The sequence below is a fragment of the Microcaecilia unicolor genome, chromosome 14 (genome assembly GCF_901765095.1).
Source record: "Microcaecilia unicolor chromosome 14, aMicUni1.1, whole genome shotgun sequence".
NCBI lineage: Eukaryota > Metazoa > Chordata > Amphibia > Gymnophiona > Siphonopidae > Microcaecilia > Microcaecilia unicolor.
Window position 1 is genome coordinate 5,731,739 of NC_044044.1, and position 21,241 is coordinate 5,752,979.

Sequence of the window (21,241 nt, forward strand, 5' to 3'; positions counted from 1 at the left end):
CCGCAATAGTTTTACCAGCCTACATCATCTCTATGCTGGGAAATGTTGGGTTCCTAATATTAATGTTCTCTGACCATCATCTCAACAAACCCATGTACTTCTTCCTCAGCAACTTGTCCTTTGTAGATATTTGGAACACAACAGTCACTGTTTCTTCAATGCTACAAAGCCTTTTCAAAGGGAAAACCTTTATTTCATTTTCTCTGTGTATGACACAGCTTTATCTGTTCTTAATTGCTACTAGTACAGAATTTTGGCTTCTCACAGCCATGGCTTATGATCGTTATGTGGCAATATGTAAACCTCTACATTATCCACTTCTCATGAGCAAAAGGAACTGCATTTTACTTGCAGCTTCTTCCTGGATAAGTGGCATTTTGGATGTGATTCCTTTTTTAGATGTTGTATCCCATTACTCTTTTTGTGGCTCCAATGAGATTAACCGTTTCTTCTGTGACCCTAATGCGCTGCTAAAACTCTCCTGCAGTGATACTCAGAATTTTAAAATACTAACCCTTTCTGAAGGGGGTTTTTTGGCTGTCATTCCCTTTCTATTTACACTTTCATCCTACGCCTTTATCATTACCGCCTTAATGAAAATCACCTCTTCCGAAGGAAGACGCAAGGCCTTTTCCACCTGCTCCTCCCACCTCACTGTTCTTGTTCTGTTTTATGGCACTATTATGTGCATCTATATGAGCCCGAGTTCAACGTTTTCACTAGAGCAAGATAAAATGTTTGCCATTTTGTATACAGTACTCATTCCCATGCTAAATCCTTTAATTTATAGCATGAGAAATCAGGATGTAAAAAATGCCCTGAGAAATCTCATGTTTAGAAAACAATATAAAAAGAAGCAAGTCAGTAATATGACCATCTGATACTTTGAAAGAAATAGTCTTGATGATTTCTTTTACTATAAAGTTAAAAAAGATGTTTGTTATCTTTCTATTATTGATTTTTTATTAAATCAATAGTCTGGATAAGGATAGCTATATGAACACTAGTGTGCAAATTCTCAGACTTGAAGAAATCAAACCCTTTAGGGATCCCTAACTCCTGGACTCTATAAACCTGTGCATAACTGCTTAGTGTGTGAAGTTGTGTGTGCAACTCATAGTTATGTGTATAGTTCAATTTGCAGCTAATTGGCATTGACAATCAATAGTTGACAATGAACTGCTTGTTTACTCGTTCCAAAAATACTAGGACCAGGGGCACGCAATAAAGCTACAAAGTAGTAAATTTAAAACCAAATCATTGAAAATATTTCTTCACTCAACATGAACCTAAACTCAGGAATTAGTTGCAAGAGAATATGGGAAAAGCAGTTAGTTTAGTGGGTTTGAAACAAGGATTGGATAACTTCCTAAAAGAAAAGTCCAAAAGCCATTATTACGATGGAGAAAACCCACTGCTTATTTCAGTTCTCTGCTGGTGCCGGTTGTTACTACAGTATGTGTAAAGTTGTCCCTTGACAAAGCATGGAAGTGCGAAACAGGCTCCTGTCGGGACTTGGCATATACTGGACTTAAAACGTAAAATTACTACGGAGAACTGAAAACACAGGAAGTTTAAATCACAACAAGATTATTGAACATCTAATATTATGATAAGTGTTTTCCTGCTGATATATATACCTTTCAAGCTTCATGTACACCGGTAGTGCTTATAAAAATAACAAAATTTGATTTCACGGTTTTTGATTTGGATTAAGTTTTTGAGGACACTGATTAAGCAATTGTTTGCACTATCGGAGGTTGGAGGTTGTCTATGATTAGAAAATGGCACATAAACATATGGTTCGATACAGCACACTATAATGGTGCTTTAGTGACTGTATGAGACACTTCCTTCTAATCTAATAATGATACATACAGCTGACTAAGCCCCATCCACTCTTTAGTTGTGTATGTTTCAATAGAATTTGGCTGGTGCGGTGCCATTTCTTTATACTTTTGATATTTCTAGGATAAGGAGCAAAAAATGTATTGTACTGTTTTGGGATCTTGCCAGGTACTTATACCCTGGATTGGCCACTGTTGGAAACAGGATGCTGGGCATAATAGACCTTCGGTCTATCCCAGTATGGCAATGCTTATGTTCTTATGTTAATTTCTTTACTGCTACTTGATATATGCAGTGTTGTACACATTTTGGAGGAGATTCTATATATGGTGCCTAAAAAATCAGAGCTTAAATCAGTGCCGACTGAGTGTATTTTTTAATCGGCGCCTAGATTTAGGCGTTGATTATAGAATACACTTAGTTTATATCTCAGTGCCTAAATCTAAGCGCATCCATTTAAACCAATGAAAATGTGGAGTAGATCCCAGCATGTAGGTTTACTTGCACTGGGCCATATTCTATATGTACACGCGTACATTTCAGAACGCCTATGAAACGCCCATTTCCCCATCCATAACCATGCCTCTTTTTATCTGTGAGCGTTAGAAGTTTGGCAAACTTCATTACAGAATATGCTTAGTGAGTTTTATGCCTAAATTTTAATTAGTGCTCATTATTGTTTATTAAGTGCTGTTATCAACGATCGTTAGCTTATTAAGCCAATTAAGTTGTGTGCATTGTTATAAAATTCATGCCGATTTTGTTGTGGATCTCTAGGTGCACTATATAAAATTTGGGAGTATATGCAAGTACTTTTTCTGTTCCTAGTGGCTACATAATTTAAGTTTTTGTACCTGAGGCAATGGTGGACTTGCCATGAGTCACAAGGAGCTGCAGTGGGAATTGAACCCAGTTCCCCAGAATTCAGTTTGTTGCACTAACCACTAGGCTACTCCTCCACTCCACCCATGTGGAGGAGTTGCTATTCTTCAAATTAATCATGCAGCATCCATAGTGTGCATCTGCCATGGGACATGGCCATGGGGGAGGCATGGATCTGGGAGGGGCATGGATCTGGGGGTGCATGGACCTAGAGGATGCATAGACCTCAGAGGGGCATGGGCCTGGGGTGTGCATAGACAGGGGGGGGCATGGACCTAGGGGGCATAGAACTGGGAGGAATGAACATGGGAGGCTCATGGACCAAGTGGGGCATGGACCTGATGAACATGGACCTGAGAGGTGCATGGGTGAGTCAGAAGATTTATGCACTCAGGTTGTAAATTATTATCAGTTATGCTTCTGTCAGTAGTTAGAGGGAATCACAATATATAGTCCAAAATTTTCATTTATCACAGTGGGGGAAATAAGATGTCCACAATGAACAAGCCCTGTGATCAAGATTTGTTCAATAACTTTCAAGGAAAAACATGGGTAAAGCTAATAAATTAAGTCGTGCAAGGGCTTTGACAGCAGCTCTTATTACATGTATACAACCCTGTGACTTGCCAAATTCATCAATGTTTCCCTTTCATCGTGACCTTTGTTTATTTCTTAGTTATATTTAAATTTTATTATCAGAAAATTTAATTTAGATTAATATCACTCATAAAACTTAATAGTTTGTCATGAAATTCAAACTGGACTCGCATATATCATAATGGGAATATATAAAAACATACAAAATTATAAAACATTAAGGACCCTGTTTACTAAGTCGCACTATAGGCATGTGTAATGAAAGATTATTAGAAATTGCTTTTCAACTCTATTTAAGTGACCGGCATTGCACTCACTCATTAAAATGATTGTGTATTCTGTATTGTGTGAAAATGATTTGGAATGTAGAAGAAGATAAGACAAGGCTTTTATCAATTTGGTATGTGAAGAGGGAGGTGGAGCATGTTTTGAGCTCAGGTTGGCCACCTGGACTGAGAAACATGTGACCACATTCCTATATTAAAGCATATTTTGTAAGGCTTGTTTACCAAAACAGAGAAATTCTCAAGCATTCTGTAATTTTCCTTAGCTTTGAACATGAGTTCTAAGCCTAATAAGAAGGGGACTTTTTGTCAGTGAAATTTGGAGTTTGTCTGTGAGTAACGTACATACTGCACAGAGAACTATGTTTCCTGGTCAAAAAGGACTCCTGGCTTTCGCTGTGAACAGCCCCCCCCCCCCCCCCCCCAGCTGATGTAAAGAGACTGGATGTAGAGATTAAGGACCAGTAATGATGTATGTATAGGTATTGTTTATGTATAATGTATTATTGCTTCTTTTCCTGGTCAAGAGACTCCTAGCATTGCTTGGATGTTGGAACCAGTGATGTAATGATTGTTTCTTTTCAGTTATATAGCTTACTCATTGTGTATATATCTTAATTATTGTGTATCTTAGACAATAATGGACCTCTAATAAAAGTCTCATTTACCTAATACGAATCCAAAAGAATCCACAGTAATTACTGAGTAGTCTGTGTCAGTGAGACAGGCTGTAAAACTAGGGCAGAACAGCGTGCTAGCATTTATAGCATGTACTAAAAATTAGTGCATGCTAACGCTAGAGAAACTTATATGGGCCTCTCTAGCGTTATCATGCGCTAAATTTTAGCGTATGCTAAAAACACTAGCACAACCTAGTAAAGAGAGCCCTAAAAGTCCACAATACAAAAACAGACCTAATATAGAACATCCAAATTTTAAACATATCCAACAACCAACAAGACCTAGAGAGATATCAGCACACTAACAAATGAGAGTCCTGACAGAATGAACCTTTATCTGACTGCCAGAGGTGTTACTGCTTCCAGCTAGTGCCCTTTGCTTTCCATTGTCTTGCCGGGGCGGGGCTCTGCCGGGCCTTTTGTACTCTTGTGTTGTCTCTTGTTTTGTTTTGTTTTTAGCGGGGGGGGGGGGGGGGGGTTGTGCCATTTGTTTGCCCTTTGCCTTGTATTCCTTCTGCTGCTAATAAAGCTATCTTAGTTCTCCTCCACTTGCAATCCAGTTCTTTGGGATACTCTTGACTCTTACGGAACTCCGTCTACCCAGAGGTGGTAGAGTGATTCTCACACAGCTACCTCTGGGCCAAGGGCTCACAAACGTCACAGATGTTTTCCAAGGGTTATTTTCCATTGACAGACATGACTATCTGATAAGGTCTATATCCATAGGCGGTCGGTGGCCCAACTGTTTGGGGAGGCTAAAGGGGGCGGGATTAGGGGTGGGGCCAGGGGCGGAGCTTACATCCATAATTGTCTGACAACACACAGAAAAAAAATAAGTAAAAATAAAATAATCACAATTAATACATTTTATTAAATTTAGATATTAGATATGTATCATATGTCAAAGAATAAAGTGGTTGCTCAAAACATATACTAACCACAATTGCTCAACTGCAAAACACTATGCACAACTTTGTGCAAAAACACACTCAGAACCTTACTGTACCATAAATATTACACTGGGCAGAACCTAATACACCAATATACCAGCAGACCGTCAACAATATGAAACAAGGGATCATAATATCACAATTCTCATGTAGAGCCAAAAAACACCCTTTTAGGGCGGCTAGTGTTCACAATGAGCTCCTTTTATTAACGACCATATGTAGATCCTTCAAGAGGTAGTGTGTCATGATTTAGGCTCTACACCCTTTCTGATGTTTTGGTGCCACCTCAGTAAGGCCAACACACAATCTCTCCACTGCAAAACACTATACACAAACTTGTGCAAAAACACACTCATAACCTTACCAAACCATAACAGCACTAATTCCAAGGACAGGACGAGCTACAACCTTATGCGTGGAAAGGCAGCACTGTAATTACACCGGGCTCTAAAACACCAGTACACTACCTAATAAAAAACAAAACAAAAAGGGCTGCAAATACTACACACTAGCAGAATACTGCACCTTGATCACACATGAAAAACACATGACATAACAGATACGAAGGCAAAATACTGAACTGGAAAGCTACCTCAAGAAGTCAGACTCAGCATGCAGCAATACTAGAAAAATTGAAACTTGCATGCAAAATATCACAGATGCCCAGTTCCAGGGACCCCCTCCCTCCCCCTCCGTCATAGACAGTTCCAGGGTCCCCCCTTCCTCACAGACAGTTCCAGGGTCCTCCCTCACAGGTCCAGGGTCCGTCCTCCCTCCCTCCCCGCCTCACAGACAGTTCCAGGTCCCCCCCTCACAGACAGTTCCAGGGTCCCCCCTCCCTCCCTCCCAGACAGTTCCAGGGTCTCCCCTCTCTCAAAGACAGTTCCAGGTCCCCCCTCCCTCACTCACTCACTAACAGACAGTTCCAGGGTCCCCCCTTTCTCAAAGACAGTTCCAGGTCCCCCCCTCACAGACAGTTCCAGGGCCCCCCCTCCCTCCCTCACTCACTCACAGACAGTTCCAGGGTCCCCTCCCTTCGAGTTCCAGGCTTCCTGCAAATTTTAAACGTCATCTATCATACCTCGTTGGTGTTAGAGCAGCAGAAAAAGCATTGCAGGATGGGCTTCCTGCTTTAGTTGTTTTGCCTTCTCTCTGTCTCTCAGCTCTGGCCCGCCCTCATTTCCTGTTTCTGCTTTTTCTGCTGCTCTAACACCAACGAGGTATGATAGATGACGTTTAAGATTTGCAGGAAGCCTGGAACTCGAAGGGAGGAGGGAGGGAGGGAACGAACTTGACTTCCGGTGGGTGGAATATTGACAGAGTCGGCGCCTATGACTGCAGGGAGGGAGTGAGAGGGATAGACGCTGCATTGGGGAGGGGAGATGAGAGAGAGAGAGAGACGCTTGGGGCCTCCCAAAGCCTCTTATACCGGGCGCCTATGTCTATATCAGTCTGTGGTACATCTTATTTGTGGACAGTTTTAGGGTATATTTTTGAACATTGACGATCTTGATGATCCATTACACCTGTGCTGTACTGGGCATTTTGAGATAGGCTTTTTTTTTTTTTTTGCAAGGGCATCATATCGAAAATGTCATGGATTATGTTAGCAGTGCTTTACATTATATTTCTGTTAATTAAAATGCTTTGTTTTACATTGGTATGTATGTATGTTTTTTATGGACACTACCTAGTTTATAAGCGGGTTAGAGTGTTTAAAATAAATAAATAACTAAATAATTATTTGTTTATTTTTGCTGCTGTAATTGTCTCTTGCCTCTGTCTGGCTTATTATTTTTGTATACTAAATTGTAACAATTTCTTCAAAAAGGTGGAAAATAAATCCTAATAAACAAATAAGGGGTCCTTTTTATTAAGCTTTGGTAATCACTAACATGTGCTTACCGTAGCAAAAAATGGCATACCATAGGGTCTGCTGTGGCATCCTGTGGTAACTTTGCCATGTGTACAGACTACCCATGTGCTAAAAAATTAGATTAAAATTTTGACATGGTGGTATATCTGGTTCGGAGAATAGGCACGTCTATGCAAATTCACTTTGCAACATGCTAACCAATTACTTCAGGTGTAGCATATAAGTCCTTAAAGCCTATAAAATAGTAGGGACTCATGCATTATAGGCCGTGTGCTACTGGTAAAATTAGTGCATGGCCATTTTACCCCTGCAATAAAAATGCAGGAAAAACTCGCATAAAGGTGTGCTAAGGCCACTTTTTGCTGTAGTATGATTTGTGTGCACACATTTCAAAATTACTATGGGATGCCTCAATGTGTCCCAATGTAATCCTTTTAATGCTATGATAAGCATGTGTTAATGCTTACCACAGCTTTGTAAAAGGACCTTTGTGTTACCTTTATTTAATGGGCCCCATATAAATGCCTTCTTGATTTTCAATGTAGGCATCCTGAATTAAGATTACTTTCATATGTATATGTTGTAAGTGTGGAAGGAAATTTTATAACAGGTAGCATAATAGACACACCTACAGAGGTGTTATTTTCTAATAAAGATATGTTAATATGAGAGAAAAAGAAAGCAAAACATCCAAACTCTATAGCTTGGATTTAAATTACCAACAATGCTCCAATGTAATCCACGTTAATGAAATACTCAAAACAATATTTTAATGAATATTTTTGGTTTGCCCACCCTTATAAAGCACCATAGAAATGGTTTAAAAATTAACCTCCTCTTTATGGGATTTGGCAGATTAACAGTACCTGTTCTACATGCAAAAATAGATTTGTATACTGTAACCAGGTCTCCCTTCCAGGTGGGAGCCAGGGTCAACCCTGCTTCGCTTTCACTGGCTTCCATCTGCTTTCCTAGCCAGCCACAGCCCTTTGCTTGCTCTCTTTCTCCACCTTGCCTGCTCTCTTTCTCCACCTTGCCAGCTGCTGAGAAACTCAGTCCCACTCCAGCAGTAAGAGCAATCCAAGTTCTTTATTGTTACAGTACAGATGTCAGCCTGGTTTAAACACCTCCAACTATCAGCAAACTTTAATCCATTTTCCATTACAGGCTTTTGTTTTAAATTCTCCCTCCCAAACCTCCAGCCACACTATCTTCACCGCAGATAGTTTTGGAGATTTAGCTGGAACCACCTCCTCTCTCACCTCCTACAGTTTAAGTTCCAAAATGCACATGCCTTTCTGTCTTAAAACCCCCCCCCCCCCCCCCCTTTCACAGCACTACCTCTTGGGAACAGCCAATATGGTAGCCAGTTGTGCTTTGCAGTTGCTCCCCCACTGCTTTGCTCCTAGCTTCCCCCAACTCCACAACCTGGGCAATGCTGAGGCCACAAAAGCTCTCACCTTGTCTGCATGGGTTAGAGCCAAACCACCCACCTCCATACATTCCTCCTTACCTTCTCCTTCTACCTCTTCTTTATTCCACTCCATCTCCTCCTCCTCCTCCCCAAGCTCCACCAGCTGTTCCCCGTCTCCAGGATCAGACCTCATCTCCCAATCAGTCATTCCACCCTCCCCCTCCTGGGAGTTCAGCTGACCCTGCACTGGCTTCTGGGGAGTGTAGTTTTTCTCCTGCATTACAGCTTTCCCTGGCAGTTTGATCCCTAGAGGGCGCCCTGCTCTCCTAGCTGGGCTGAATGATCGGGGATGATGCCAGCTGAAAGAACCACTATCCCCTTTCCCTCGTACCAGCCCTCCAGAGTGCTCACAATACCTAATCTTGAGGGCACTGCTTGATTGGAGAGGAAGTAATGTTATTATATGCTGTGTGGGTACAGCATTAGCCAACAGGCATGAGGCAAGCAGGTTTTCCCCCTGGATTCCTCTTGTGATGATGGAGGGATCCTGACAGCGGGATGAGGAAGATTGTGGATAGTAAGCGGGGTTCCAACCAAGACAGGGTATGTTCCAAAAGGCATACCCCATCAACCCAACATAAGAACCAGAAAGCTACACAACATCACCAAGACTTTAATGGATTCACCCCTATCTCCCTCTTCACACTTAATGTTTCCCAATGCATTTACCGAATGTGAACCATACCCTACCACAATCACACCTTGTACTTGAGCACACTATCCTGCTTATAATCGAAAGAGAAAAACGCCTATACAGCGACCCAAATCGCAAGATAGATGTTTATCTCCCAAAAACGAATAAATCAGTATAATGGAAAGAACAATTTTACAGCGTCCGTGGCGCACATACGTTCAGAGAAAAATGCCCAAATAAGGGGCGTGTCGGGGCGTGTTAGGGGCGGTGTTATGAGGTGGTCGTCTACAACATATAGCGGATAGCGAAATGATTTGGGGTGGGCGCGAACATGGGCGTCATTGCTTAGACCCGAAATAAAAGCGACCAGAGCAAGGGGGAAATTGTCTTTAGACCCATTAGCGATTGTGTGGAGTTGGAGAGTGGCGAGATCGGTGTTGGGAGAGAGCTGAATTGTTGGTTGCAGAGAGAAAGCTGAGTGTGTTGAGTGTGTTGAGTACTTGTTACGTTCGTCTGTGTGCTCTGCCTTTTTTGTGTCTTACCCTTTGACCTTTCCCTACTCCTACTCCTTGCTCTATCGCCCCCTTCCCCTTCCCCTCCCCCGATCCCTCTCCATTCACTGTCCCCACGTGTATACTGTAGTCTCTGACCTCCATTTGTCTCTGTGTTCTTGTACTGTTTGGCGAGTGAGTGGCCAGAGGGCGTGGTGGCTGGAACTGAGAGATCTGTGTGCTGTTTGTGTTTTACTACTAGTACTAATACTTGCACTGGTGGGGACATGGATGCAGTTAATGCACTGGTGGCTGGCATGGTACAGGAAGAGGGCACACACCGCAGGAGGTATTCACGGCCTCGAGTGTTCATGCCCCGCACCACCTTCCTACAACTCAGTGACCAGCAGTGTCTAACAAGGTTCAGGTTTGATAGGGACATCATTGTGCAGCTTTGTGAGCAGCTGAAACCCCTCCTTCAGCCCCAGACACGTAGGAATAACCCCATCCCTGTCCACCTCAAAATCACTGCCTCTCTCTCTGTCCTGGCCACTGAGAGTTTTCAATCTGTATTAGCTGCTAACACAGGGCTCACCCAGGCTTCTATTTCACACTGTCTCACCCAGTTCCTGGATGCCTTTCTAACTTACACCTCTCATTACATCACTTTCCCCACCACCCCCCAGGCCCTGCACAACAACATGGCTGCCTTCTATGCTGTTGCTAGATTCCCCTCGTTCATAGGTGTGATTGACTGCACACACGTCCCACTCAGACCCTCCCGGCCACACGAAGCTACCTACAGAAACAGGAAGGCATTTCATTCGATGAACATACAAGTAGTATGTGATGCCCAGGGGAAGACTTGTGTGCCAGGTACCCCGGGTCCACCCACGATGCCTACATCCTACAGCACTCGGGCATCTTCCGCAGGTTTGAGCGAGGGGAGTTCACTGGTGGATGGCTACTAGGTAAGTGCAACATAGATGTACCCATACTATACCTCCTCCACTGGGCAACCCTCCGCCCTGGCTTCCTCCACTTCACTCCACAACCCACTATTCTAATCCCCCCTCCCCCCCTGTACCTGCTCCAAACAATACACCCTCAACTATCTCATTCTGCTTTTCTCCAAAGGTGACCGAGGCTACCCGCAGAGGACATGGCTCATGACCCCCGTGGTACACCCACAACCAGGGGCAGAAGAAACCTACAACAGGAGACATCGCAGCACCCGGGGGATCATTGAGCGGACCTTTGGCCTGTTGGTCTGTTGAAAAACCGGTTCCGCTGTCTGGACCGGTCTGGAGGAGAGCTGCTCTACAGTCCAGAAAAGGTGGCCAAGATCTTTGTGGCGTGCTGCATGTTGCACAATTTGGCCCAGCGCAGAGGACAGCCTCTCCCAGAGGAGCCACAGCCACCAGAGGAGGCCCCAGATGAGCAGGAGGAGCCCCCTCCACCCCCAGCCCACAGAGCAGAGCTCAATGCTTACCAGCTTGGGGTAAGAGCAAGACAAAGACTCATTGAAACAAGTTTTGCGTGAAAGTAAATGCACATTTATTTATATTAAGTGCATAAGTGTTCACCCCCACCACCCCCCCACCAACCCTCACCCTCCAGCAAGTGCCATCACTTTCCCCGTCCCCTCCCCCATCCCCTCCTATCCCTCCCACGGACTTCCTTTGCAGCTGGTGCTGCAGGGGAAGTATCTTCACACTCTGCTGATGTGCTGTTCCCACTGTCCTCCTCCGTATCCACACAGCAGCCTGCAGCTTCGGCTGCGGTGTGGAAATCTGGCCACCTTGTTTGCTGTAGCCTGGCCACAGGACCCAAAATGGGAGCTGGTTTGGTGGTGGGTGCTGCAGTAGTGGCTGCGGAGGCGCCCGATCTCAAGGCCCACCTCTTAGCTGGTGGTGGTTGCTGCCCACTGGAGGAGGAAGTGGATGGCAGGTCTTGCTGCACCACCACCGCTGGAGTAGGTGGGGTCACCTGAGGGCGCAGGCCTTCAATGGTGTGCTGCAGCTGTTGCAGTTGCTGGAGCACCTCTTGGTGGGCTTGCTGGTGTGCCTGGAGCACCTCTTGGTGGGCTTGGCGCTGCGCCTGGAGCACCTCTTGGTGGGCTTGGCGCTGCACCTGGAGGGCTTCCCACTGCACCTGCAGTGCTTCCCGCTGTAGCTGTAATTTTTCCTGCCGGTACTCCTCCAGGCACACATTGTGCCTGAGCAAATCAGTGGCCAGCCGCAGGAGTTGCCTCCGTTGGCTGGATGGCCTGTGGCGAGGAGCTGGCCCCCTATATGCATCCTCCTCAGCAGAGTCAACCAGTGGTGGAGGTGCCGCCTCTGCTGGTGGTGCTGGTTGAGGTTGAGCCTCTACTGCTGGTTCAGCTGCTGCAGGTGGTGGTGGTACAGGCTGTACTGCTGCTGCAGGCGGTGGAGGTTGAGGCTGTCCTGCCCAGTGTAGGCCTTTGTTGGACTTGCAGGCCACTAGGGCCTGCCTCCTCAGAGTCATCACCTGTATAGCACAAGGGTGAGGAAGTGTGTTAGTGAAAATAACCCACTTTTGTCTTTCATCATTCATATACATTGGCCCCCAAACTGCCGACCCAGCAAAGAGATGGTGAGGAGGAAAGGAATTGACACCGATGTGAAAGAGAGCCCCACAGGCAGCTGGGTAGAGGTGGTGGACGGACAGCCAAGAGAAGGACACCGCTCACAACTTTGTGGACAAGCTGTTTGTTGTATATTAGTTAAAGTGAAGGACATTTCAGCATGTCTTGTGTTACTACTGACATGCTAGACTGCCTAGAACTGCTTTATCACCCCATTACAGGCTCCTTAAGTTGCATGCATGGGGCCCACACTCACTATAGCACAGAGGTGACAGAAGGAAATAGACACAGTTTGGTGATGGGAAAATAGGAGGGAGTAGTAGGGAAGGAAGCCCCCCCCCCAAAATTGTGCCACAGTAGTAACCTACACACACCCATAGGAGCCAACTGTAAAGTATTATTGGGGGTGCTAAGGCCAGTGCACAAAACTCCACCCTGGACACCTACATGATAGTTGCTCAATATTGGGGGTGTTCAAAAACCCACAGCACCCACAGAGTGTGCTCCTATGACACACATGAATACTACCACTACTCAAATAGAGCTTACAATGTAATTAAGATGCACACACAGGACAAGTAAGAGGGAAGGTAAATGAGTACGGTAGGGATAGAGAGTAAGGGTACAGAGCAAGTGAGTAGGGGTAAGGAAGTCAGGACAGCATCATAAAGATGGTCGTTTATTCTACATATGAGCACACCCGCCTGAAACTCGCTCCCCCTCCTCCCGCCCCCCACTCCCCACCTCCCAGCCCCAACTTGTATAACACAGTTTAGTGCAGCAGAACAGATAGCCCAGCTTCATAACTGTCAACCTACCTGAGCCCTCAGGCTCTGCCGAGGTGTCAAGGGACCCTATTCCGTGGATGCCCTCCTGGGGTAGGAGGGAGTGGACTATGAGCTCCAGGGGGGTGAGGTTGTCTGTGTCATGTGGTAGGGGATGGGCACCAGCCTTGCACCTCACATCCCTCCTCAGCTTCCGCCACTTGCGCTTGCAGTCCTCCACGTCCCTTGCACAATTGAAGACTGCATTGATGCTGTCACGTACCACCTCTCACTCCCACTGTTTGGTGGTTGCAGCCAGCCTCTGCCCTGTGGGAGCAAAGAGATTTCGGTGCCGTTGCTGGATCTCCTGCACCAGTAGCTCTACCTCTCCATCTGAAAAATTTCCCTTCCGGGTTGGGGGCTGACGCGGTGGCATTGTACCAATGGGGTTTTGAAAATACGGAGTGAGTGGGCGTTTAAATAGTCGCCAGGGACGCCAATTTTGGACAGGGGATAGGCGTTCCAGATATGGGCGGTTTCTTTTCCATTATACACACATTTCCTAAACGTCTCCAGCTGAGGTAGCAATTAGGCCCGTGTGATTTCGATTATGGGTACATTAGTATGGGCGTCCCCACCTGCCTTCCCTTTCTTCATTGCCATTTAAACCGCCATTTCCTGCGCTGGGACGTTGCCGGTTGTTCTTAACATTCGTTTACACGGTTTTACCCTCACTTATAATAAGGTTTGTGTTTGGCAATGTATGCTTGGGTACACCTGTGTAATTTTTTTTTTTTTTTTTTTGGGGGGGGGGGTTGTGATTAGGGCTGGCCCTCAGCCACCACGCCTTCCGTTTCCACTCTTCCACATCCCGTGAGCCTCCCTTACTTTCTCCCATTCTCTCTGCCTGGTTGTAGCAGGCAGTCTGTGGTGGTGAAGAAATTGCTACAATCGCCCCAAATCAAGCACCCCTCGGTAAGGGTCAGTTCACTGAGGCAGACGTCCAGCTAATATTCCTGAAGATAAAAGGCGCACTACACATTCTTGAAACAGACGTTCATGGTAAGCTCTCATTTGTCTGCCACCTCTTCTCTTTCTGCTCATAATCAAGGAGTGTCCATTCACAGTATGTAGTCTGCAGTCAACTCTCAGCTAGCTCTCTTTTCACCAGGTTCCCGTGCACTGGTTGGAGGCCATCAGCGCTGTACTGTTTGGGGTAGGCAGGTCCTCAATGGTGTGGGCCAGCTGTTGGAGCTGCTGTATTGGTTCCCAGTAGGTTCCATCTTCCTTGTTTATGTGGTGAACCCCAGTCCCCATTTATGAAGTGGCCACCCATTGTCAAGGTCGATAGGAGGGGGAGGGGGAATAATATATGCAATTGATGTGTTTAGCACATTATTGAACACCTTCCTAAAATCCTCCATAGTTAGGGAACAAGAACATTTCTAACATTTGGTAGCCTGGAAAGTAGGCTCAAGGTGGCTACAGGTACTGCCTACTGAGCCCTTAAGACGTGGTGGTGAGGGAGAGGGTTCTGTGTACAGGTCCCAACCCAAATTACCTGCAGGTGGCCACAGCCTGGTGGCTGCTGTGGCCTAGTGGTTAGTGCACCAGCCTTGTAATTACAGGGTTGCCAGTTCAATTCCCTACTGCTGCTCCGTGTGATCAAGGGCAAGTCACTTCACTCTCAGTTGGCTCAGGGACAAACTGAGTCATCCTGTGACAGAGACAGACCATTACTACTACTACTACTACTTGACATTTCTAAAGTGCTACCAGGGTTACGCAGCGCTGTACAATTTAACATATAAAGACAGTCCCTGCTCAAGGAGCTTACAATCTAAAAGACAGATGTACAATCTAAAAACAAGTATAGAGTATAGAGTCCGTCTGATAGGGAATACTATAATTCACAAAAGGTTAGGTGCCGAAAGCAGCATGTAACTCACCTTGAGCTACTACTGGAGAAAGTGTGATCAAACCTCCAAATAATGAGCACCATATTTATTTGTGGCCTTCTGTAACTCTTGTATTATATTGCAACTGTGATGAAGTAACCATCCATCTAATGGGCTTCCCTTCCCATTGTTTTCCCTTTTCTCCTCAGCACTATATACCATTGCTGATGTATTGAATGTGAAAATATGAGCCAGCTGTATGTAGCTCCTTCGTGGGCCCCCACCAATGTGGCTTGTGGGTAAGGATGTCTGGCTATCAGAGAGCAAACATTGTCTATGTGCTACCTAGGGTTATGTGCAAGTTTCTACTTGGCAGATCACAAGTGCTAGACAACTAATTTCTTATTGATGCCACTCTGTGCTGTGGATCAGTATGGTAAAGGGGGAGGGGAGGGAGAGAGGCTGCTGGGCATTTGTGTTCGTGAACAGTAATATCCATCCAGCTTCCCCGCTCCCCCCCCCCCCCCCTGCACATATGGCCATGCAGGTTGGAATGAACAGGTGGCCTTCTGTATGGCCAACATTCTCAGACATGCATCAACTTTCTCATTCACACTGCACATTTCATGCTATGAATATTGCTGCCTCTTTCCTCTCAACTCAACAGCACCATTTGCTTATATGTAGTGCACAAGGGAGAGACACACACACACACCCTGTTATTTAAAGTGTAAGAAATAGATTTATTTCCCCCCCACCCCCACCCCTGCAAAACACCCCCCAACCCAACAAAGCCCCACCAACATTGTGATTCCCCCCCACATCTCCCCACATCCCCCCCCAACCCCTCCCCACAACCCCAACAATTCCCTCCCCCCCGACAACTCCCCACAACCCCAACAATTCCCTCCCCCCCCCACAACGTTAGTCAAGGGCGGGCACGCCCTCTGAGTAATGCCCTCTGTAGCAGGGCAATGAGCAGCCCCAGCAGTACCCTCAGTGGGCCCTGGAGCTGCTCATTGCCCTGCCGTAGGGCTCTGACCTTCTGCAGCAGCTGGTGCTGGCCATCTACCAGCTGGCGCTGGCCATCTACCAGCTGCTGCAGGAGGTGCATCATTGCAATAGCACCAAGGGCTGCTGGAGCTGGCCCAAGGGCTGGAGCTGGTCCAGGGGTTGGAGCAGGCCCAGGGGATGGAGCAGGCCCAGGGGAAGGTGTTGTGGCACGTGATGGAGGTGCCTCAGGGGATGGAGATGGCCGAGGGGAGGGAGATGGTGCAGCTGATGATGGAGCTGCAGGTGGGGAGAGGTCCTCTATAATGTCCTTATCAATGATGAGGACCCCCCTCCTCCGAGTCCAACTCCTCCTCATGATGGGCCTCCTCGGCCGGCTCCTCCTCCTCCTCCTGTTCGTAGCCCTCCTGGGCTGACTCCTCCTCCTCCTCCTTCTCCTCCTCCAGGTGCCCTTCCTGGCCCCTCCTGGCCTGGCTCCTCCTCCTCCAGGTGGCCCTCCTCATGAGGAATATTCGGTGGAGCAGCATGATCTTTCTGTAGTTGACACGTATAAACGTTCCTCATATTTTCCCATACCTGGATGTCCAGAACAGCATGTACTATACTTGCGGTACACCTATGTATATTCTTTTACACACTTTCTGATTTGGTCGTTTGCACCTGAGATAATCGAACGTGTTAGGGCGCCCAATTTAGTCACGCTTATGCGCTCCTCATTTGGTCGTTTTGCTACAGGGATAATTGATTATCGAAAAACGCCCATACTATTTTTCGATTATACATGCCTAATTTTGGACGTTTTTGTAAGGATGTCCTAATGCGTACTTCGATTATGCCCCTCTATGTATTTGTTCAGACTGGAACCGGCGACTGCCGCTACGGCACTATGTAAGCCACATTGAGCCTGAAAATAGGTGGGAAAATGTGGAATACAAATGCAACAAATAAATAAATATGCAATAAATTTCATAAAATATATGGGTAAATACATCAAGTTTTCACACCTTTTTCACACCAGGGTTAATGCTTACATCAGCATTCATGCACTATCCCTGGGATTCTATATATGGTGCATGTAGGCATGTGTGTAGATTAGTGTGCACACCTAATCTACACACGTGCCTCAACTGGTTAACATTCCACTTAGTGTTGGTAAATGACTGATAATGACCAATTATCAAAACTAATAGGCCATAATTTTAATTTACATGTGCGCTTTGCTAGGCGTATGTTGTAAAGTGAAATGTGTAAATTCCAATGTGTGTAGCCATAAAGGGGACGTGTTCATGAGCAGACTATGGGTGAATGAAGCCTATCAATCACGTCTATACAGGCTGTTACAGAAGAGCACGTCGATTAAGCTTTTCATGGCAAACGTCTGAATTTAGGTGCATCTTATACAATACACGTAAGCATCTCTATCGAACATGCCTAGATTCTAGGCACCATATATAGAATTGGATCCAATGGGGACTGGTTCTGGAAACCTATTTGCCTTTATATTGCCTTAAAAAATAGGCTTAACAATTGTCATTTCAAACTTCTTACAATAGACACTATTAGAAAATCAAATTTATACTTTTTTTTACTTTCACCAGATCAAAGACAAATGGTCATAAAAACCTTTTAAGAACTAAATATTCTCATTAACAAGAAAAACAAACCAGACAAACTTAAGCAAAACTTGAAAGTATTCCTGTTTAAACTCCTGTGTCTGTGATGAACTTAATTCCCTAACCTTCATGTCCCAGAAGCTTTGACCTTCTTTATAATCTGAATGATTTAAAATCTGTACATTTTTGAGGAAAAGGCAACTGTGCTGCAACTGAATAACGTAAGTCAGTTCAAGTATTTTTTTTTTTTTTGCTTAATTTTTCTTCTGAAACCACACATCTGGATTTCATTTAACTTCACAGCTCTTGGACTGAGAGTGCTAAGGTGAAATTAACTATCATGCTTCTCTTATTGGTGGTGAGTAGAACATGCATTATAGATATATGAGATCACATCAACAAGTAAGTGTGAATATGTATCTATTTATGAATGGTAGGAATTGTATTCTGTGGCATTACATATAAAAACTCCATAAAAAATCACTTAGAATATAAAGTGAGGATTATAACCATGCTTATCTTAAATCAGAAGTACTGGGTGAATTACAAATTGTTACAGGATTCACTGAGTATGAAATGAAAGGTTTTATATAAGTTCATGTTGAAAATCATTCGTTTGATCAAATCTAAGACTATGATTTCAAAAGCATCTTTTACCAAAATAAAAAAAATGCATTTACCCTATATAAAAGTACTTTGCGCTCTGCCGCAATACAAAATGGAAGTCAAAATGAGTGATTAAAATTCTGGTACCAGATGGTAAAATAGATCACAAATATATTCATCTGGACCACGGCTTTAGAAATGTGATTCTTTCTACCCATCTTCATCTCACAAGAGTCATCCTTTCCAGTTATGGTCTGCTTAATGGAGTCATTTCAACATGCATTAACATCAAATTATAACTTGATAGACACCTGACATCATTTTCTCAGGTTTTTCTAACTCATCAGACAATGAAATCTAGAAGATTTCTGCTGATTTCAGAAACCAGACCATCCACAGAACTTTTATCAGCAATGGTACAGCTTTGATCTGAAGAAAACTTACAGCTCATGAGTAACTACTGGCCAATGATGTGAGTTGAGCTAAAATAGGAATCTGAACTGATGATCTTGAATGAGATTCCCAGTGAAACATTGCTTAATTCTAAGAGAGAAAAATGAGAATGGATGTTCAGTTCATTCAGCTAACATATTGTTCAAATTGTAAGTATCCTGACTGATTTGCAGCCCCATTAAGTTAATACTGTATTCACATAGAGGCATGTAGTTAGAGCAGGAAGCTGAGAACCAAGGGAATCTGAGTTCAAATCCTGCTGCCGTTCCTTTTGATCTGTAGCAAGTTTCTTAGCCCTTCATTGGCTTAGGTACAAAGGGCCTCTTTTAGTAAGCTGTGCTAGTGGATCCCATATCAGTAATTTCCGACATAGGCCATTCACTCTGAATGGGCTCCAATGGCATTGCTGCACAAGAAAAGTTTGATAAAATAGATCCTTAGATTATAAGGTTTTCGGGATCAGATACATATTTGTTTGTATTCTGTGAGTGATCCTATTTGAAGCAGTGAGTCAGTGTTCAGTATTGGGTAGATGGGTAGCATGATCGAATATGCCAAAGTTAGATAACAGTTTGACAACCATGAAGTTAACATGTCTCAGATGCTGAGTTATGCAAAAGTAGGCCTTTAGTCTAGAAATAATGATTGAGATACCCTCTTTCCCCACACAGTTGACTAGGAATATCACCTTATCAGAATCTCCTGCTCCAGCCTGTATAAGAAACATAATCCTAGTAAAATTAATCTGATTACTGGAAACTCATAGGCAATTGGTTGGGAGAAGAGGGGAATGTTCTAAACACCTCTGCCAAAGTCCGATCTTATCTCAACATCCTTACTCTGCAGTAGTGAATATGTGAGCATTATGCATGTATGAGTGCAATAATATGCACTCTTTGGGGAACTTTTACCTAGTTGCTGTCAGCACTAATGTATTCTCACCACAGGGCATGATGAGGCATCCTATGGTAAAATCCCAATGTGTGCGTCTAGCCAGTACTAAATATATTTTACTTTTTGACTGAAGGGGTGTGTCTGGGATTTGAGTGGACATTTCTGTGCTAGTCAGCCCTGTCACATTGCCACATGTTAACCTTCAAGTTCTATATATGGCGCTCAAAATTGCGCATGCCAAATTTGGGTGCGTGTCCAATTTGTACACACAATTTAATTGAACAGTCGATTATCCAACAATCAATTATTGGTATTGGTGACAAATTGGATTTATGTGAGCATATTGCTAAACTCTATTCTATAAAGATAAACACGTAAATATTTTAGGATCCCTTTTATTAAGCGGCGGTAAGCCCAATGTGGGCTTACCACTCACCATTCTGGACTACCACCAGCCCAGTGCTGGAGCCAACAGTAGTTCACCTCCAGCAGACAGCATTTCCAGCGGTAGTAGAAATAATTCAAAAATATTTCTGCAGGGGTGGTGGTAAGTGCTGTTCCCACATGGCCATGTGGTAAGAGCAGGTTTACTGCAAGACCATATATTTTTTCAGCCTTTTTATCTGCTCCGGTAAAAACAGCTCCTGCCGTTGGCACAGGGCCCTTTTTACTACAGCTCAATAAAAGGGCCCCTTGGAGCACAACTGGCCATGGAAGGAGTTGGGGCATTCACTTAAGATGCACACAGTATTTTAGAATTCAGGGATTTACACTAGTTTTCATTGGTTTATTGGGCATAGATCTGGCACTACATGCTATTCCAGAAATAGCATTCAATTTAGAGTGCCATTTTTTAATAGAGTTCAGTGCTCATTTTTTTCAGCACTTAAATTTGGGCGCCATTCACAAAATCTAGTCCATACTGATTAGCGACTGATTAGCACATGAGCCTTACTGCCTACAAAATGGGTGGTTGTAAAGGTCCAAGCTCTAGTAGAAATGCACTAAGGGCCATTAACGCCAAAAATAATCAGTCATTTTCTCTCTGTGGCTAAAAAATAGCTTTAGCGTGAAGGAAAGACCAACGCAATGGTGTACTAAGGCCACTTTTTGCCACAGCTTTGTAAAAGGGCCTCTTATGTGAACAGTGTGCACTACTGATGACGTTGCTCCTAAAACATTGTAAAAAAAAATCAAGGGACTCTTTTACTAAGGTGCACTGAAAAAATGGGCTACGCTAGTGTGTAGGCGCATGTTTTGGGTGCAAGCAGCTCCATTTTCAGTGCGCCTGTAAAAAATGCCTTTTAAACATTTTTGCCAAAAAGGGACGTGCAGTTAAATAAAAATTGGCACGTGTCCATTTTGGGTCTGAGACCTTACCGCCATAGCGGTAAGGTCTCAAGCAGTAATCGTCTACGCACATAGAATGATGATTACTGCCTGGTTTCCGTCACGTGACAAATAATACAAATTATTTTCTGGCACGCGTAGCGGACATGCATAAAAAATGAAATTACCGCCTAAACCATGTGGTAGCCTGGTGGTAATGCCGAATTGACGTGTGTTGGGTACGCACAGGCGCCTACGTGGCTTAGTAAAAGGGCCCCCAAGTAAAATGAAAATTCCCATAAATGAACGATAAAAGTTATAAAAAATTGTAAGACACACCCTAACTTTC

The 21,241-nt window shown here is 44.4% G+C and overlaps 1 protein-coding gene across 1 annotated transcript; it reads left to right on the forward strand.

The window, feature by feature from the left end:
* Positions 1-269: 269 nt before the first annotated feature.
* LOC115458207 (olfactory receptor 1019-like) lies at positions 270-881 on the forward strand. The gene has a single exon (XM_030188068.1). It carries the CDS (start codon positions 270-272, stop codon positions 879-881), a length of 612 nt encoding a protein of 203 aa, XP_030043928.1.
* Positions 882-21,241: the final 20,360 nt, after the last annotated feature.